The sequence below is a fragment of the Danio aesculapii genome, chromosome 8 (assembly GCF_903798145.1).
Source record: "Danio aesculapii chromosome 8, fDanAes4.1, whole genome shotgun sequence".
Lineage (NCBI taxonomy): Eukaryota > Metazoa > Chordata > Actinopteri > Cypriniformes > Danionidae > Danio > Danio aesculapii.
Genome location: NC_079442.1, coordinates 46,971,318 through 46,988,229, shown reverse-complemented (window position 1 = coordinate 46,988,229; position 16,912 = coordinate 46,971,318). Strand labels below are relative to the sequence as shown.

The 16,912-nt window shown below is 34.6% G+C and overlaps 1 protein-coding gene across 1 annotated transcript in view; it reads right to left on the bottom strand.

Moving 5' to 3' along the window:
- The window catches only part of dock5 (dedicator of cytokinesis 5), a 125,660-nt gene that overhangs the window by 15,836 nt on the left and 92,912 nt on the right, over nt 1–16,912 (bottom strand). The window contains exons 35-38 of the mRNA XM_056463211.1: nt 15,720–15,896; nt 11,984–12,067; nt 10,054–10,191; nt 6,552–6,718 (exon numbers count right to left, since the gene is read on the bottom strand). Of these exons, the coding sequence (XP_056319186.1) occupies nt 6,552–6,718; nt 10,054–10,191; nt 11,984–12,067; nt 15,720–15,896 (566 nt within the window). The remainder of the gene's footprint in view (nt 1–6,551; nt 6,719–10,053; nt 10,192–11,983; nt 12,068–15,719; nt 15,897–16,912) is intronic.

Sequence of the window (16,912 nt, the reverse complement as noted above, 5' to 3'; positions counted from 1 at the left end):
ACGGGGATAAAGATCAAGGGTTATAGACCAAAGATAAATTTTCTAATAAAGCATATACAATGCACATCTATACACCCTTTATACATCTGTATGTTTGCTAATCAGTATGATGTGCACATGAGTGCGCCATCGATCAATCTCAATAATGATTTTGCTGGAAAAACACACTTAAAGGACAGAAGGACAGTGTGCTGACCACTTCAGATTAACTAATTTGGATTCATCAGCTAATTGTTCAAACAGTGGGATACAGAATATAATAATTGGAGGGGATTTTTGAACAAAGAAACATCAAGAAGGGTTATCAACCAAAAAAACTATTTTCTAATAAAGCATATACTGTAATTGTATTAAGCAATGCCGATCTATATAAACCTTTACATTTGTTTGTTCATCAGTATGATGTGCACATGATGTGCCCTATCATTTAATCTCAATAATGATATTGCTGGAAAAACACACTTAAAGCACAGTGTGCTGACCACTTTTGCTTGTCTATTATGAATTCACTTGCCGATTCTTAAAACAGTGGCATACAGAATATAATAATTGGAGGGGATTATTGAACAAAGAATCATCAAGAAGGGCTTTTAATTTTCTAATAAAGCATATTAGGCATGGGACGATAACCGTGTTCAAGGTATACCACGGTTTGGAAAAGTCAAGGTTTTAAAACTGTCAACATTGTCTGTTTCTAAGGTTTGAGTAAGATTTACATTTTTTTTGTTTGTTTTTTAGGACAACAGTAATTCCAGCAGAAAAAATATCCAAAGATGCCGTTTTAAATTGTTAAAAAAAAAAAAAAATCTGTGTTTTTGAAATCAATGAAGACAGCAGAAGTCAATAATTCATTTGAACTATTTAGCTTGACATGTTTACTGCTCCAAAATATTTTAAATGTTTGCTAAAATAAAATAGATTGTGTTCAAAGGGGAAAAGGTTGCTGTGTTTTAACCCAGACATTTAAAAAAGAATATATTTTATAGCAGTAATCTCAATACTGTGATACCGCGAAACCGTCATATTTATATCCAAGGTTATCATACCGTCAGAATCTTATAGCGGCCCATGCCTAAAGCAAATACTTGAACTGTATCAAGAAACGCCAACCTATTTAAGCTTTTTGTTCCTTATTCAATCTCAATAATGAATTTGATGGGAAAAAAAACACTTTAAGGACAGAAGGACACTGTGCTGACCACTTCAGATTGACTAATTTAGATTCTTAAAACAGCACATATTAAATGAAGATAGTTGGGGGGGGGGATACATTTTCTAATAAAGCACATACTCCAATGATATCAAATAATGCACATCTATACATGCTTTTTACATCTGTTTGTTTTTCTACTTGGTATGATATGCACATGAGTGCCCTATTATTTAATCTCAATGATTTTGCTGAGAAAACACACTTATAGAAGGATGATGTGCTGATCACTTCAGATTGACTAATATGAATTAATTCGCCAATTCTTCAAACAGTGGGATACAGAATATAATTACTGTGGGAATTATTGAAAAAATAAACATCAAGAAGGGTTATGAAGCAAAATTAAATTTTCTAATAAAGCATATATTTTCTAATAAAGCATATGATTGTATCTAGCAATGCCGATCCTATGTAAGCTTTTAGATTTGTTTGTTCATCAGTATTATGTGCACACACGTGCACCATCATTCAATCACAATAATGACTTTGACGAAAGAAAAGACTTAAAGGACAGAAGGACAGTGTGCTGAACACTTCAGATTGACTAAATTGAATTCATCTGCCAATTTTTAAAACAGCGCGTATAAAATAGAGGAAAAAAACATAAAGGGTTATCGAGCAAAAATACATTTTCTAATAAAGCACATACTCTAATGATATCAAATAATGCACATCTATAAAAGCTTTTCACATCTGTTTGTTTGTTCATCGGTATGATGTGCACATGATCATCGTTCAATCTCAATAATGATTTTGCTGGAAAAACACACTTAAAGGACAGTGTGCTGACCACTTCAGATTGATCAATGGAAAAAAAAATCGTCAGAAAGAAGTATTGACCAAGAACTGCTTTTCTCACATGAACGGATGACATCAAACAATGCAGATCTCTATGAGCTTTTAACATGTGTGTGCGTTTGTCTGTATAATGTGCACAATCACAATAATGCCTTCGCAGGAAGAAATTTTGATTGATTCATCTGGATTAACATCTTCTGCTTGTACTCAATAGAAAAGCATGCTGACCATTGAAACTGGTTGAAGGAATAGTTCACCAAACAAAACGAAAATTTACTCAATTGGTTCAAAAGCTTTTTTAAGTTTCCTTTTTCCTGTTGATCACAAAATAAGTTAGTAATTAAAAGTATTAGTATAATGTTAGTAATATGTAACCATTGACTTCCATAGTAGGACAAACAAATACTATGGAAGTCAATGGTTACATGTTTCCAACATTGGTAACGCTTTACAATAAAGTTGGGTAACACTTTATACTAACTACACACTACACCATTTAGTAAGCAATACCAAATAGTTAATTCATAATTTGTTATCTCTACATTATTGATGATAGTAAGCAGTTCATAAATACAGCTGCAAATGATGTGTTCTTGATTTAAAGGGCACATAGGTTACCCCTTTTTTCATATTTAATATAAGTCTTTTGTGTCCCCAGAATGTGTCTGTAAAGTTTCAGCTCAAAACACTCATCAGATTATTTATTATAGCTGTTTGAAGTGTCTGTATTATAGCTGGAAAAAAGGTTTGGCTGTTTTTTTGTACTGGAACCTTTAAGGCTAGTCCTCCCCGCCCACCGTTCCCACGTGCCTGTCAGCAATTGCCGCCCTCGGCTGCCTCAGGAAGCAGATCTCACGTAACGTGTGTGAGAAATATTACAGTAAGAACTTTAACAATCAATATTTGATGCATTTTTTGTGGATTTGCAACGAGTCACACACAATGTCATTACAAAGTTCACGCACACACACAGCAAGGACACAAACACATAGCGCAGACACATACACACACACACACACACACACGTAGCGCAGACATACACACACACACATAGCTCAGACACGCAGACACACACGCACACAGAGAGAGAGAGAGAGAGAGAGAGAGAGAGAGAGAGAGAGAGAGAGAGAGAGAGAGAGAGAGAGAGAGAGAGAGAGAGAGAGAGAGAGAGAGAGAGAGAGACAGCGCGTTAAGCTTTGCACTCGTTTTGCACTCATATGTGACATGATACTGGTAATCTCCACTGCTGTATGGATATCTCTTATATTAATGTACAAAATAAACCTGATTTAACGTCCACAAACCTCGATTGAAGCGTCTTCCTTTATAATTGTTCTGACACGCGGCTGTGCTGATGAAGTAAATCTGAAGTGAATCGCTGTAATTCATTACACACATGCTCTGTTTTAAAACATTTTAATCTTGTGAAACTCACTCTTGATCACATTTGATGATGATTGATGACTCTAGCGAACTGAACAGACCTTTTATTCCCAGCTGCTTTGCGCTCATCCTCTCTTGTTGATATGATTATACACGTGACTACCGGACATGTTAATGCACGCAGCTGTCAATCAATATTGGTGGGCGGGGGGACCGCACTCCTAAGTAAAGTTGCGGTCGATCTGAAAACCGCTCTAATAGGTCCACCGTTTTTATGTTGTTAAATTTGAAAAAAAAAGGACTGGGTGTGTTTATTTTACCCCAATATGACAGTTTATACACTATACTTACACACATTTCTGTCCAAACAGCTTGAAAAGTAGATTTTTCACCATAGGTGCCCTTTAAAGGCACATGCACAATGTGCTTAATGACTGTGCTTTCAAACTTTGATAATGATGAATTTTACATCACTAAAGTACTGCATTATTTACAAACCAGTTATTTAACAAGATTAATAAAGTATTTAAATCAACATTTTTATATCTTATTACTCAGGCATATATTAAAAGTTAGTTTGCATGTTAATAAATGCTTTATTAACTCAACTTCATCCAGTTTTGCGACCTAATCTAAAGTCAGGACTATTTACTGTATGGTTTATAAATTCTGTACAAATCACAATTAAAGCCTCAGTATCAACTGAACAATAAATCTTTGCAAGCTAATCTAAAAAAATAAAATTACTGTGAAGTTTAAACATTGTTGAATAACAGGAGTGTCAAAATATAACATTTAATTTGATAGTGTGTAGTTATTATAGTGTTATCTAGGTTGTATTAGTTAATGTTAATTAGTGCATTTACTAACATGAACAAACAATGAAGAATACATTTATTACAGTATTTGTTCATGTTAGTTGATGAAAATACATTTGTTCAGTTCTAGTTTATCTTAACTCACAGTGCATTAACTAATGTGAATTTGGATGTTAATAATGCATTAGTAAATGTTGAACTTTGATTAAAGATCCCGTGAAGTTTTATTTGAAGTTTTATGTATCACCACTCTGCAGGAAGAGTGGCTGATCACAAGTGCATCAAATGTGAAGGTCTTGAAGAGGGCGGGGCATGTCAGATACTAGATTTGATTGGTCACAATTTGATGAGAAACTAAAGTATACCTCATACTTTAGTTTCTCATCAAATTGTGACCAATCAAATCTAGTATCTGACGTGCCCCGACGTGACGTGAATAAAATTGTTCATTAATTACATGTTTATATCAGCTTTAAATCTTCTAAAAGCAATGTTTGTCACTATTTTGGTGCGCATTAGCTTATAAATATCCTAAAAAAACAATACTGATACTGACATTTAAAAAAAAAAAAAAAAGTATCTTAATTAGGGCTAGGCGATGAAATCGGTATCGATAATTGTTGACCAAACACCATTGTCAATATCGATACAAAAAAAAAATTCGGTATAAAGTTTCGATATGAAGCGCTATAGTTTTATTAAAATGTAGCTGCTGAGCATGTGCCTTGGAAGCAATGCCAATAGGCTTGGGCTGTAAGTTTGTCATTTCCAACGGAGGCATGCAGCTTACACAACGCACATATGGTAGCGACGCACACATGTTGTGCAAGTGGCGCGCACGTGAACAGTGCACATTTACCAGCCGCACCTATTTGAAAACATCTCAACTTTTCAGAATGCCGCGAGTCACTATTCATTTAAGTAGAACTAACCAATCTGCTTCACACTTCATACGGAACATACACATTTCAGTAATAACGGGAGACTAATTACCTCAGACAAACTCAGCGCACCCAAAAACTGCAGTGCTTTTTACTTCTCTATAAACTTGCATCGAAGCTGCAGCAATGATTTGTCCGTTTGTCATCCTCTGACAAAAGGGTTGATGGTCACCTAGTTATGAGAGATGACATGGGTGTGCAAGCTCAAAGTCCATTGTAAATGCTTAAGGAATCCACATGCACATGCTTGTCATTTCAGGTCAGAATAACAACACATGCGAAAATAAGTGCGGTATAGCAGCTTTAAGAAGATTGTAAATAAAAAAGTATGTACAGTAAGGATGTCGCCAGAGTGGCTTTTTGGTTTCTTTTCTTGTGCATCCCAGCCACTAGCACCCCATCCCAAAGATTGTTTAGCATAGGGGGTAATGTATTCATTCAACTTCACAATTTGTAATGCGGCAGTATGTATTTGAATAATAATGATTGGTTCCTTTACTTGAAAGCTCACATCTGATTAACATAATTTGTTTTGTTTACAGAGTTTGAGGTTTACTGTGTCATTATTATTCACACATTAAAGTTTGCTTTGATTGTTCAGTATCTATGTTTTACCATTGCACACATTTTGTAACATTTTATTACTAAGTTTAGGACTTACTAAGTAAAGGACTCTTTAACCTGTATGTTTATTTTATCATAAAGAGGTCAGATATTTTGTTTAAATATTTTTTGTTTTTAATTAAAATAAAGCAATACATTTTTTATTAAAATAAAGTGAATAAAAAAACTAATATTCTTAAATGTATTGTTAAAAAATATTCAATAATTATCGATATCGAGTGACATGAAACATCATATTGTGATTTTTTTTTTTTGTTTGCAATATCGCCCTGCCCTAATTTTAATTTCACTGGACCTTTAATAAAGTGTTGTTCATTATTAGTTCATGTTTCAACTAATGAAACCTTATAGTCAAGTGTGACTTCAACATTCAAAATATCTTCTATTGTGTTCAACAGAATGAAAACAAGCTTGTGATGAGTGAATGATGACAGAATTTTCCGTTTTGGCTAAACTATCCCTGTAAAGGTTGTAATTTACTTCAACATGAGCCTAGGGTTTTTAAATAAATCTAAATTATGGGGGGAGTTGCATGGTAATTAAGGACTTGTTTAATGAGAATCCATTTATCCAGCACCTACAACAACCAATTAAAGGGTGTTAAAGCAGCAGCAAACCCACTAGCAGAAAGTAATGTAATTACACGGCAAACTGAATCATTGCATGACCTTTCCTTGACCACGAAACCTCTGTCCTGCGACAAATGAGCCCTCAGTGTGGTGCAGAAAGCGAGGAGATTAAGAGAATAAGAGCGTGTGATGTGCAGATACTGACTCCTGGGATGCAGGTCTAGAGGAGTTCCCGTCTGAGGATCCGGAGCCGCTGGAGTGACCAGAGGAGGCGTTTGAGATGGTGGACATCCGTCTGAGTGTGGACGACATGATATACGGCATCACCACTGAACCGACACGACTCTTTTTCTTCTCTGTCAGAGAGCAGGGCTGGAGATACAGATATACACACAAAAATCTCTGACGTGAATTTCAGCTACTATATACGTCACTCTGCCATTATTTACTGTTGTACTGTTGAAATTTGTTCAAAGCATAATAGTTTTAGTGACTAATTTCTAATAACTGATTTATTTTATCTTTGCCATTATGACAGTACATAATATTTCAGTAGATTTTTTTGAGAAACTGGTATTCATCTTACAGTGACATTTAAAGGCTTAACTAGGTTGATTAGGGCAATTAGGCAAGTTATTGTATAATGATGGTTTGTTCCGTAGACAATCTGAAAAAATATATTGCTTTAGGGGGCTAATGTTATTGACATTTAAATGTTTTTTAAAAATTAAAAACTGCTTTTATTCTAGCCAAAATAAAACAAATAAGATTTTCTTCAGAAGAAAAAATATTACAGGAAATACTGTGAAAAATTCCTTGCTCTGTTAACCATCATTTGGGAAATATTTGAAGCATTCACAGGAGGGCTAATAATTATGACTTGTGACTGTATGTATTGTAAAGCGGTTTGAGATGCTTCTTTTAAAGGTTTTATGCAGGTATGTCTCATGTATTCATGGAGATTCCAGTTTACATGAGCCCAGTTTACATGTTGCGCGCGTCTCACGTGGACAATTGTAATAACAAAGTAGCCTCTGGTCATGGTCGCTGTCACAAACACCAGCGATCTAATCCTAGCAGATCTTTAAAGGACTGTAAATCTGTTTCAGTTATGCACCACACACACACACACACACACCTGTTCCAGATCACAATTGATTACACTCACACAGCTGGAAGCTGCTCAAAGACTGGTTAGATGGACTTTAAATATAGTAAACATCAACCTTTTGGCTGGGTCTTGTTATACTGTCACTGTGAACATTATCTTTTGCCTTGCCATGTTTTTGATCCTCGCCTTGTTTGTTTGTTTGTTTATGTTGTCTGCTCCCTGCCTGTATTGACCACTCGCCTGTTATTTGACTATGACTCTGGACTTCCTGTGTAAATCTGCTTGTCCCTGCATTGACTGTAGCCTGCCTGACCATTCTCTGTTCAATAAACCAGCGTTTGGACCTGAACTTCATTTGTCCAGCATCCACTTCACATTACAGTCGCACTAAAAATAATGAGCTCAGACTAAGAAACTAGATATAGTGTTGTAGTGTTGTAACGATACTTGTTTACAACATGCACTCGCTGCATTTAAAAGTATACATTTTAAGGTTCTTTAGATATCGTGCTCAGCATATAGAAGTACACCCCTCACATATCTTTCTTTTAAATTCATTTTTGGTCATATACATTAGATTAGTCAGTACTGAAGCCAAATCTGGAGCTTATCTAACAAAATAACGGTACAAAAACTAGTACACCCAAATTTTTATATTATAGAAAAATATTAAATACAAATTTAAAAAGAGGAAAAGTCAAGAGAAGCAAAAAATGTTAAAAAATTGTTGAAATTTTCATTCATTCATTCATTTTCTTTTTGACTTAGTCCCTTTATTGATCCAGGGTCGCCACAGCGGAATGAACCGCCAACTTATCCAGCACATGTTTTAAGCAGCGGATGCCCTTCCAGCTGCAACCCATCTCTGGGAAACATCCATACACACTCATTTACACTCATACACTTCAGCCTACTCAATTCACCTGTACCGCATGTCTTTGGACTGTGAAAAACCGGAGCACCCGGAGGAAACCCACACGAACACAGGGACGACATGCAAACTCCACACAGAAACGGCAACTGACCCAGCCGAGGCTCGAACCAGCGACCTTCTTGCTGTGAGGCAACAGCTCTACCTACAGCACCACTGCGTCAGCTTCTTGAAATTTTGTAGGTTGTAATTTTTATTTTTGCAATATTTAGCTTGAATTTAATTGTATTATCTTTCAGTTTCTAAATATGTTCGGTGACTAAAATATTATTTTAATAAATATATCAGTTTAATAAATCTGTTTTTTTTAAATGCACAAAATTCATTGCCTATATTCACTGAGAAATGAAGAAAAATACTCATTTTCAAAATAGGGTGTACTCAATTATGCTGAGCACTGTATATGTCTCATGCCTGTGTGTCTTGTTTTCGCAGAGTTTCAGTGCATTTTACTAACGGGTTTCTGAAAACAGTTTACAGCGAGACAAAAGAAAGAATGTGCACACTGTTTAATTTCCTTATTTAGCAAAAGCACACACTTTTGTTGTTATTGTGTATGTACACAAAAAGCAGACACCTAACAGAATCGAATGGTGAATAACAATTATTTGTGTGACCAAAATCATCAGAATATTCTTAGTGTCGTTGGTACTAATAAGAAAAAAAGAGATACTAATCATGCTGTGATGATCTGGCGACCTCAGAGGGTTAAACATCATTTGGGAAATGTTTTAAAAAGAAAAAAAAATGACAGAAAGGCTAATAATTTGGACTTTTACTGTAGATCAATCTTGGGATTTAAGAATCAATATTGATTGAAGACATTTACATGAAGAAATAAAAAACTAAAGTTTTGAATTAAGTTTCACACATGCAGTGATTAAAATAACTCTGTTTGTTCAGTACAAACCCAAAGATCTGCACGGAAAGTTTTCACCAGTACCACTACACTCCATGTTTCCTAAGCTCTAAAGCATTTTCACCTAGAAACTGCAAATCCCTCTTTTCAAGAGTTCACACTTAGCTGGTGATTGATTATAGAATGTGTTTGGCATGGTGTCCCGGGAGAGAGCCCTGAGCTTGTAAGATCCTTGAGCCCTGGGCCCCCTACCATTAGCAGGGCGAGAGGAAAGTTTGAGCTCAGGTAGATCTCGAGAACTCCTCCGACTTGTTTATGGCTGATGACAGATTATAGGGATAGCCATAGAGAGATATACTGCTTACTAACAGCTCGTCTATGCTGCCAATTTGCTTTGGTCAATTTACTTATATCGCATGTTTTTGGTCTGTGAGAGGAAACCGAGGAATCCTGGGGAAGCCCACACGAGCACAAGGTGAACTTGCAAACTCCACACAGAAATGTCGACAGGCCCAGTAAGGACTAACTGGTGACATTCTTGCTGTGAGGCAACAGTGCTAATCACTGGGCCACTGTGTCGCCCAATATAGAAAAAGGAGGGAGGAGTAGGGGTGGGAGGGGGGATTCTTCAAGACAAAGACTAAGGTAAGAAACTTTGGTTATTTATAGTGAGTTAAGGTATTGTCTGATTGGCGAACCATGTGTTAGCCAATGCGGGACCAGCCGGTTTCAATCATAAGCAAGTGATCATCTCGTAATTAGTTTATGAATAAACTTCACTTAGTCGTAGTGTTTGTCGAACTCACCAGAGTAATGACGCCGTAGAGTTTCTCCACTTTGGCACGCAGGTCCTGGAAGCAGGTGACGATTCTGTTGTGAAGTGGTTTGAGCTGCTCTGTAGATTTCTCTCCATGGATCCGAATCCCCTCATCAAGCAGTGGGATCTGAAGTATTATCAACATTAAAAATTGAGCACTGAAATGTATTTCACATTGATGTTTTTATAGCACAACATAAACACCGTTAACAATTTCATGTCAAATCTACAGTAACTTCCCTGCAGCAGTTCACCAGTAATAAGTTACAGCAGAAATGCTGTATTTACATTTACAGCACCGTTTATCTTGTTGTTTATGTATTAACAGTAAGCCTATGTATATCTTTACTGTAAAATATACAGTAATTTTCACAATTCAACTTTAAAATTGAACAATGAAGTATTTCACTTTGATGCAGAACATACACACTGTTAACAATGTCATGTCGAACCTACGGTAACTTCCTGGCAGCAGTTCGCCAGTAACTTACAGTAAGATATACTACAGTATATTTACATTTACAGCACCCCATTTATCTAGCTATTTATGTATTTATACATAAATATATATATATACATATTTATAGAATTTTATGTATATCTTTAGTGTAAAATATACTCTTTAAACTTTAAAATACAGTAACATACAGCATAACTGTCCTACAGTAAAATACAGTTCATATAACAAATACTGTGTAGTTTACAAATATCGGTAACAATTGTCAGTATATATGTAAAAAAAAAATTAAAGTTGGAGTGAAATTAAAATGTATTTGCTTGTAGTGCTTGCTATAAACAATGCATCTATTATTTTGTAAATTTGCCATCTTAATCTTTTATCAAAAGCATAATTTATTTTAAGGAGGCAGGGAAAGTTATCTTTACTTAAACAATTTTCTGTGTATGAAGCCTTAAATATATATACACATTTATTCTTGGTTACACTTCAGTTTAAGTAACAGTTGACATTATTTACTACTGGCTTATTACCTGTCCATTATTAAGATTTGAATTGTTTATTAGCACTCATAAATATGATCTTATTTTACATCCCTGCATAAACCAACTACTACCTCACTAACTAAGTTATTAACAGGCAGCTAAGTCATTTGTTAAGCTAAAAGACTTATTTAAGGTTTGTTAATAGCATAAATTGTACATTAAAATGAAGTGTGACCTTTTTTTACTTCATTAACCTTCACCTACTGTTCAAATTGTCTACCCTTTTGTTATGTTCAGGGCTGGTTTTGCCCCATTGACTTTCATTATAATGACATTTTTTTGATTGCAAAGCCATGATATCATATAATCATGCATTTTTGATTGTTGGTGGTCAGCAAGGTGTCAAATGTATAATTTTTTACTGTTGATCATCAGTTGGCAGCATTAACCCTTTAGATAGACCTGTGCAAAAACGCTCTATTGAATAAAACAACAAATTATTGTGTGTGTGTGTGCCTAAATACACTTACTATGTTTAGTTTATTATGAGAGCTGAGCTGCTTATGTTAATTTTTCTCAGAAATATCAAGATAAGTGCAAAAATGTCACACACACACACGCGCACGCACGCAGAGCAAAAATGACAAATTTTACCTTTTTTACAACAGCAAAAACCACCAAGAATCAAGAATGCATGATTATATTTAGTATATTATAAAGCATGTTACCCAAATATGTGTCAAAATAAGACTTGTCTCCAAAAATCATTCCATTTGCTGAAACACAGAGAACTTTGTGGCATAATTAGGACTCAAAATCACCCCAGAATGGATGAAAACATCCCCAACAGCACACAAGGGTTAATCTATTATGATCTACATATTTACTGTGGACTTTGTTTGCATCTCCCACAACTGGGGAAATTTTCAACATTTGTGCAAGTGGTCAAACACAACACAGATCCGCAGAAGTGTCACCTGCAGAGCGATCAGGTGTTTTAAAACTTCAATGCGTTCCAGGTGGTCAGGATTCTTCTTCATGTAGGCCTCTGTGAAGAACGCCTGAGGGCCGAAACAAAAATTTCAATTAGGAAGAGCTGGCGTTTCAGAAGACCTCATGCCTTGAGGCGCACATCAATTTTTCATATCTGACCAGGAGAAAAGGCATGACTGATTCCGCTGAGAGTTATCAGGTGAGCAGCTTGATTTTGGGGCTTTGGTTAAAAATGAATGGACCCTTTTCACATTTCCGGGTTTCTCAGAAGTGGAAGTCGTCATAGTTGGATAAACATGGTGCTCTATTTTAACGATCTAAGTGCAAAGTCTAAAGGCTGATTTATACCCTGTAAAACCCAACAGTCAACTTTATCAAATGAAATGAGTGTAGTTAACTCAAAATTTACATAAAGTTAATTCTACTCATTTGAAATGAGCTTTGAACTCAGTGTTGAAGGTAATGAGTTAATTAAATACCTCATTACTTCAACTCAAATGGAGTAAGTTCACAGTACTCATATAGATTAGGTTTTCAACTCAAATGGTTAGCAGAAATTGGTTTCCTTAAACAGTTTGAGTTGCCTTAACTTATTGGGTTTTACAGTACTCAGTTGGTTTGAGTTCTCTTCATTTATCGGGTTTTACTGTGCTCAAAATGCTTCATTTACTCAAATGGATTAAGTTCACAGTACTCATTAGGATTAGTTTTGAACTTAAATAGTTTGTTGCAATCGGTTTTCTCAAATGGTTTGAGTTACCTTAACTTTTTGAGTTTTACAGTGTACTTCCACCTGGCGCCATGTTCCAGGCCTCCACTGACTGCGTGCGCACCTCACGAAAAAGATGAGGCTTTTATACTTGATGCGTTCGCCGTTGTGATATTCTTTAAAACGACAGGGGCCGGTCAATGAAAAAGCGACCGTAAAATCAGACTGATAAACATAGAAGTAGGAAGTTTCCAAAACTACGTCATATCATTAATACCATTCAAGATTTTTAAACTAATTATTTTTATTATTTTCATAAATTATTTTAATGATTATAAAGATTTTTAACCATTCAATTTTTTTTTTTAAATCAAAATTTGATGCATCACTTGCTTTTGTTCAGATCTCAGATAGTTCCACCTATTAAAGTTTATTAAAATATCAATGACAACAGAACATGGGTTGCTCTACAAATATATTTTTTATTGTGAATAAAAGCAAAAAAAGGTACACTTACTAAAAAATACTGACGGATTTTTCATATAGCCCCCTCCACAATTCACACATTACTGTCTGGCTAGTTTGTGTCCTACGTATCTGCTAAAAGGCAATAATGGTCCAACATTCTTCACCATTATCCCCAATAAAGTCTAGTGAACAGGGCATCAGTATATTGTAAACTGGTCCAAATATTCTTTTAGTTATTGTAACTATTAAATTGTTTTAAATTCAAAATTGTAATATATACATCAGTGTAAAACCTATGAATAGTGGAAAAACATATTCTTTAATTGTTTATTAAAACTACATGGGTCTCCACTTTTGCCATGGCTTCTCTTTTTGGTTTTAACAAACTTATCCCTCAAGTTTTTCTAAACTTTTTAACAAAAAGTTTCTTCCTTTCCCACTGCCATTGCAATTTTTATCCAAAAATTATTGGCCATCTGGTTATCTTTATGATCACGCATGGACGGATCATAAAGATGTCTGTACAGGGAAACCTGATTCAGACAAAATCTTCATGATTGAATATGAATGATTCATATTCAACTCAAATGAAACACGGCACCATGAGAACTGTTTGCTCGAGCCTCAAAAAATTAAGTGCGCTCCCCATTCCCCTTAAGAGTTAATTGCGTCACGCCAAGGCGCATTTGCTATTTACATGGCGGACTTCATAAGTGGAAAAACTGAACGCTTCACTAGCTAGAAAACAGTTAAAAGACTATCTGCAGCGCGAGGATAAAGAACGAGTCTCCTCCATTCAGCCTTACTTTCTCTTTACTTTATTTTTTACTTTACTCCTTTACTTTCATGGATAAGGAAACAGTGTTCTATTCACTCCACTTAAGACATTCATTAGCCTACATCCATTAGCCTAATTTAGTTTGTGAAGCTCAAAGATTTGTTTCAAAACTATTTCTAAATTCAGATCTAATTTCCAGCAAACGGATAAATGAAAAATAATAACTAAGTGTGGTAATAAAATTGAGTTATATCCAAACACACGTCCTATTCTTATGCCCCATATGGTGATACGTCTCCAAAACCCAAAACCACAACAGGTGGTCAAATCTAAAATTGTTTTTATTAAAACAAATATAAGTATGCATATAATGAATAATACTGCTAATAATAATATTATACAAATGCAGATTGTCATGAATAAACTGAAAAAGCCCCCTGGGGTGAAGAAGGCATGGAGGTAGTGTTTTTTAATATTATGTAGAAAATAATATTTTTTGTATTTTTTTTCATATGTAAAGATATTTGTGTATTGTTGTACATCCTGTGTGTATTAAGCAATGTGTATGCATTTGGACCTGCATAGGCACCAGTGGTGTAGTCCTTGCTATGCGCACGTATACTCAGTATGGCTACTTTTTTCCATGAGCTGTTTAGGTATTACGTTTTCTGAGGACCATATTCTCGGTATACTCACTTGTTTTGGTGATTAGACTTCCCTAATTTTTGTCTATTGAATATTTGAGTTTTTCGAAGATCACAACAAATCAGCTGAATGAAGTCTCGCTGAAACGTTCAAGTAAAATTATAAAACAGCATGGGCGTCGCTTTAGCCCTCCTATATTTCCATTCAGCCCCCCTAATACCTTTGGGATTACTTATACACTACTAAATAATCGCCTCAGTCCCCTTTAAATTTGATATAAAAACGGTGGTTTAGTTAGCCAGCAAACCACAGTGTGTGTATATATATATATATATATATATAAATCAAATGAATCAAAGATACATTGACTTTCGTCGTTTCTTTGCCTACTTTTAAAATTTGGATTGGGTGGGTAATAATAGTACACCACCTATTTTTTTAGGACTACACCACTGATAGGCACATAACTAACGCACACTGCGCTGGACTTTAGACCAGCTTTTAGTTGGTCAATGATGCTGCCTATTTCATTTCCTCAAAATAGCAACGTGCCAAAAATGCGCCTTAACACACCTCCATTATAGACCAGCACACCCATGAGTCCCCAAAGTGACGCAAAAGGATTTACTATTTAAACAACGTGGCACAAACCATGAAAATTACTGTTGCGGTGGTCTGAAAATAGCATCAAATCAAGCCATACACGTCTTGTGCAGATGTATGATAGGGCCCTTAGAGCACAGTGATCGGGAGAGCACAACGAATAAGTTTTTTTACAATCTTATTTGCTGAAATGCTCTACGTTGTTGTTATGAAGACTTTTAGAAAAATGAAAAAAATAAATAAATTGTGTGTGACTGAAAACGGCAGCCATAAGAGAGAACATCAAATTTACTGTCCTGCCCCTATAGACGCTGCATTAGAAACACCTCGCATAAGTGGTAATTTGATTTTGTAATTTAATGCATAATACATACTTAAATACATACATACAGTATGTTTTTAAAAAATCCAAATATTAAAAACGTTGAATGATTTAAGATTAGGATGACCATTAAACGCGTCATAATATTCTTGTTAAAATGGATCAGAAGCTGCAGAAAATGAGGGAAAGACTAACCTTCTCATAGTTGGAGAAGCCACCCATAACAGCCGGGTCCACTATTCCATTGAGCATCATTGAGAGCGGGTGAACAGGGCGCGAGCGGTCACATGCCTGCTGCTGGACCAGATTACTCAGCTTCTCATTGGCCAGCTCCATGGTTTCTATGGCGTTGTCCAAAGGGCTGATCTCTTCCTATAAATGTAGGACAGTATGAGACAATATGCTTTGAAAAATGTTTTTAAAACCCCTAAAATGTTCTGTTATACCATTCCTACGGTATAAGTTTGTGTTTGTGTGTGTGTTTTTGAAATATTTATTTTTATCTGTTTATCAAACTTTTACAGAAATACAGAATTTTAGTCTCATAAACAAAATGAAATTACAAAATACATAAAAATAAAAACAAAATTAAAAAAGCATAATTAGGGTCAACTTTACTTAAAATATACAGATGAAGTAAAAATTATTGCCTCTACTCTGAATTATTATTATTATTATTATTATTATTATTATTATTATTATTATTATTATTATTATTATTATTATTATTAATAATAATAATAATAATAATATTGTTGTTGTTGTTGTTGTTATCATTATTATTATTGTTGTTGTTGTTGTTGTCATCATCATTATTATTATAATTATTATTATTATTGTTGTTGTTATCATTATTATTATTATTGTTGTTGTTGTTATCATTATTATCATAATTATTATTATTGTTGTTGTTGTTGTTGTTGTTATCATTACTATTATTATTATTATTATTATTATTATTATTATTATTATTATTTCTATTATCTGTTTATTAAACTTTTACAGAAATAGCAGGATAGTTTTACAAAAAATAGAAACATATCCCAAGACTTCCCCATAAACAAAATTAAATTATAATTAAACTAAACATACAAAATAGTCAAAAATGGGAAAATATATACAAATAAACTAAAATATAAAAAGCATAATTAAGTTCAAGTTTAACAAAGTTATTAATCCTGCAGGGGCAAATAAACTAGGGCAGTAGCATCATGACACAACAAACACATACAAACAAAAAGCACTCTAACAAAATATTTAAAAAAAACATACCAGCATGCGTCTTAATAACTTCGGAAATATAAAAACACTACTAAAAAAACACAACAAATTCAAGCTTGCTAAAAATGTAGGGTTATAAAATCTGTAACACTTTATTTTGATGGTCC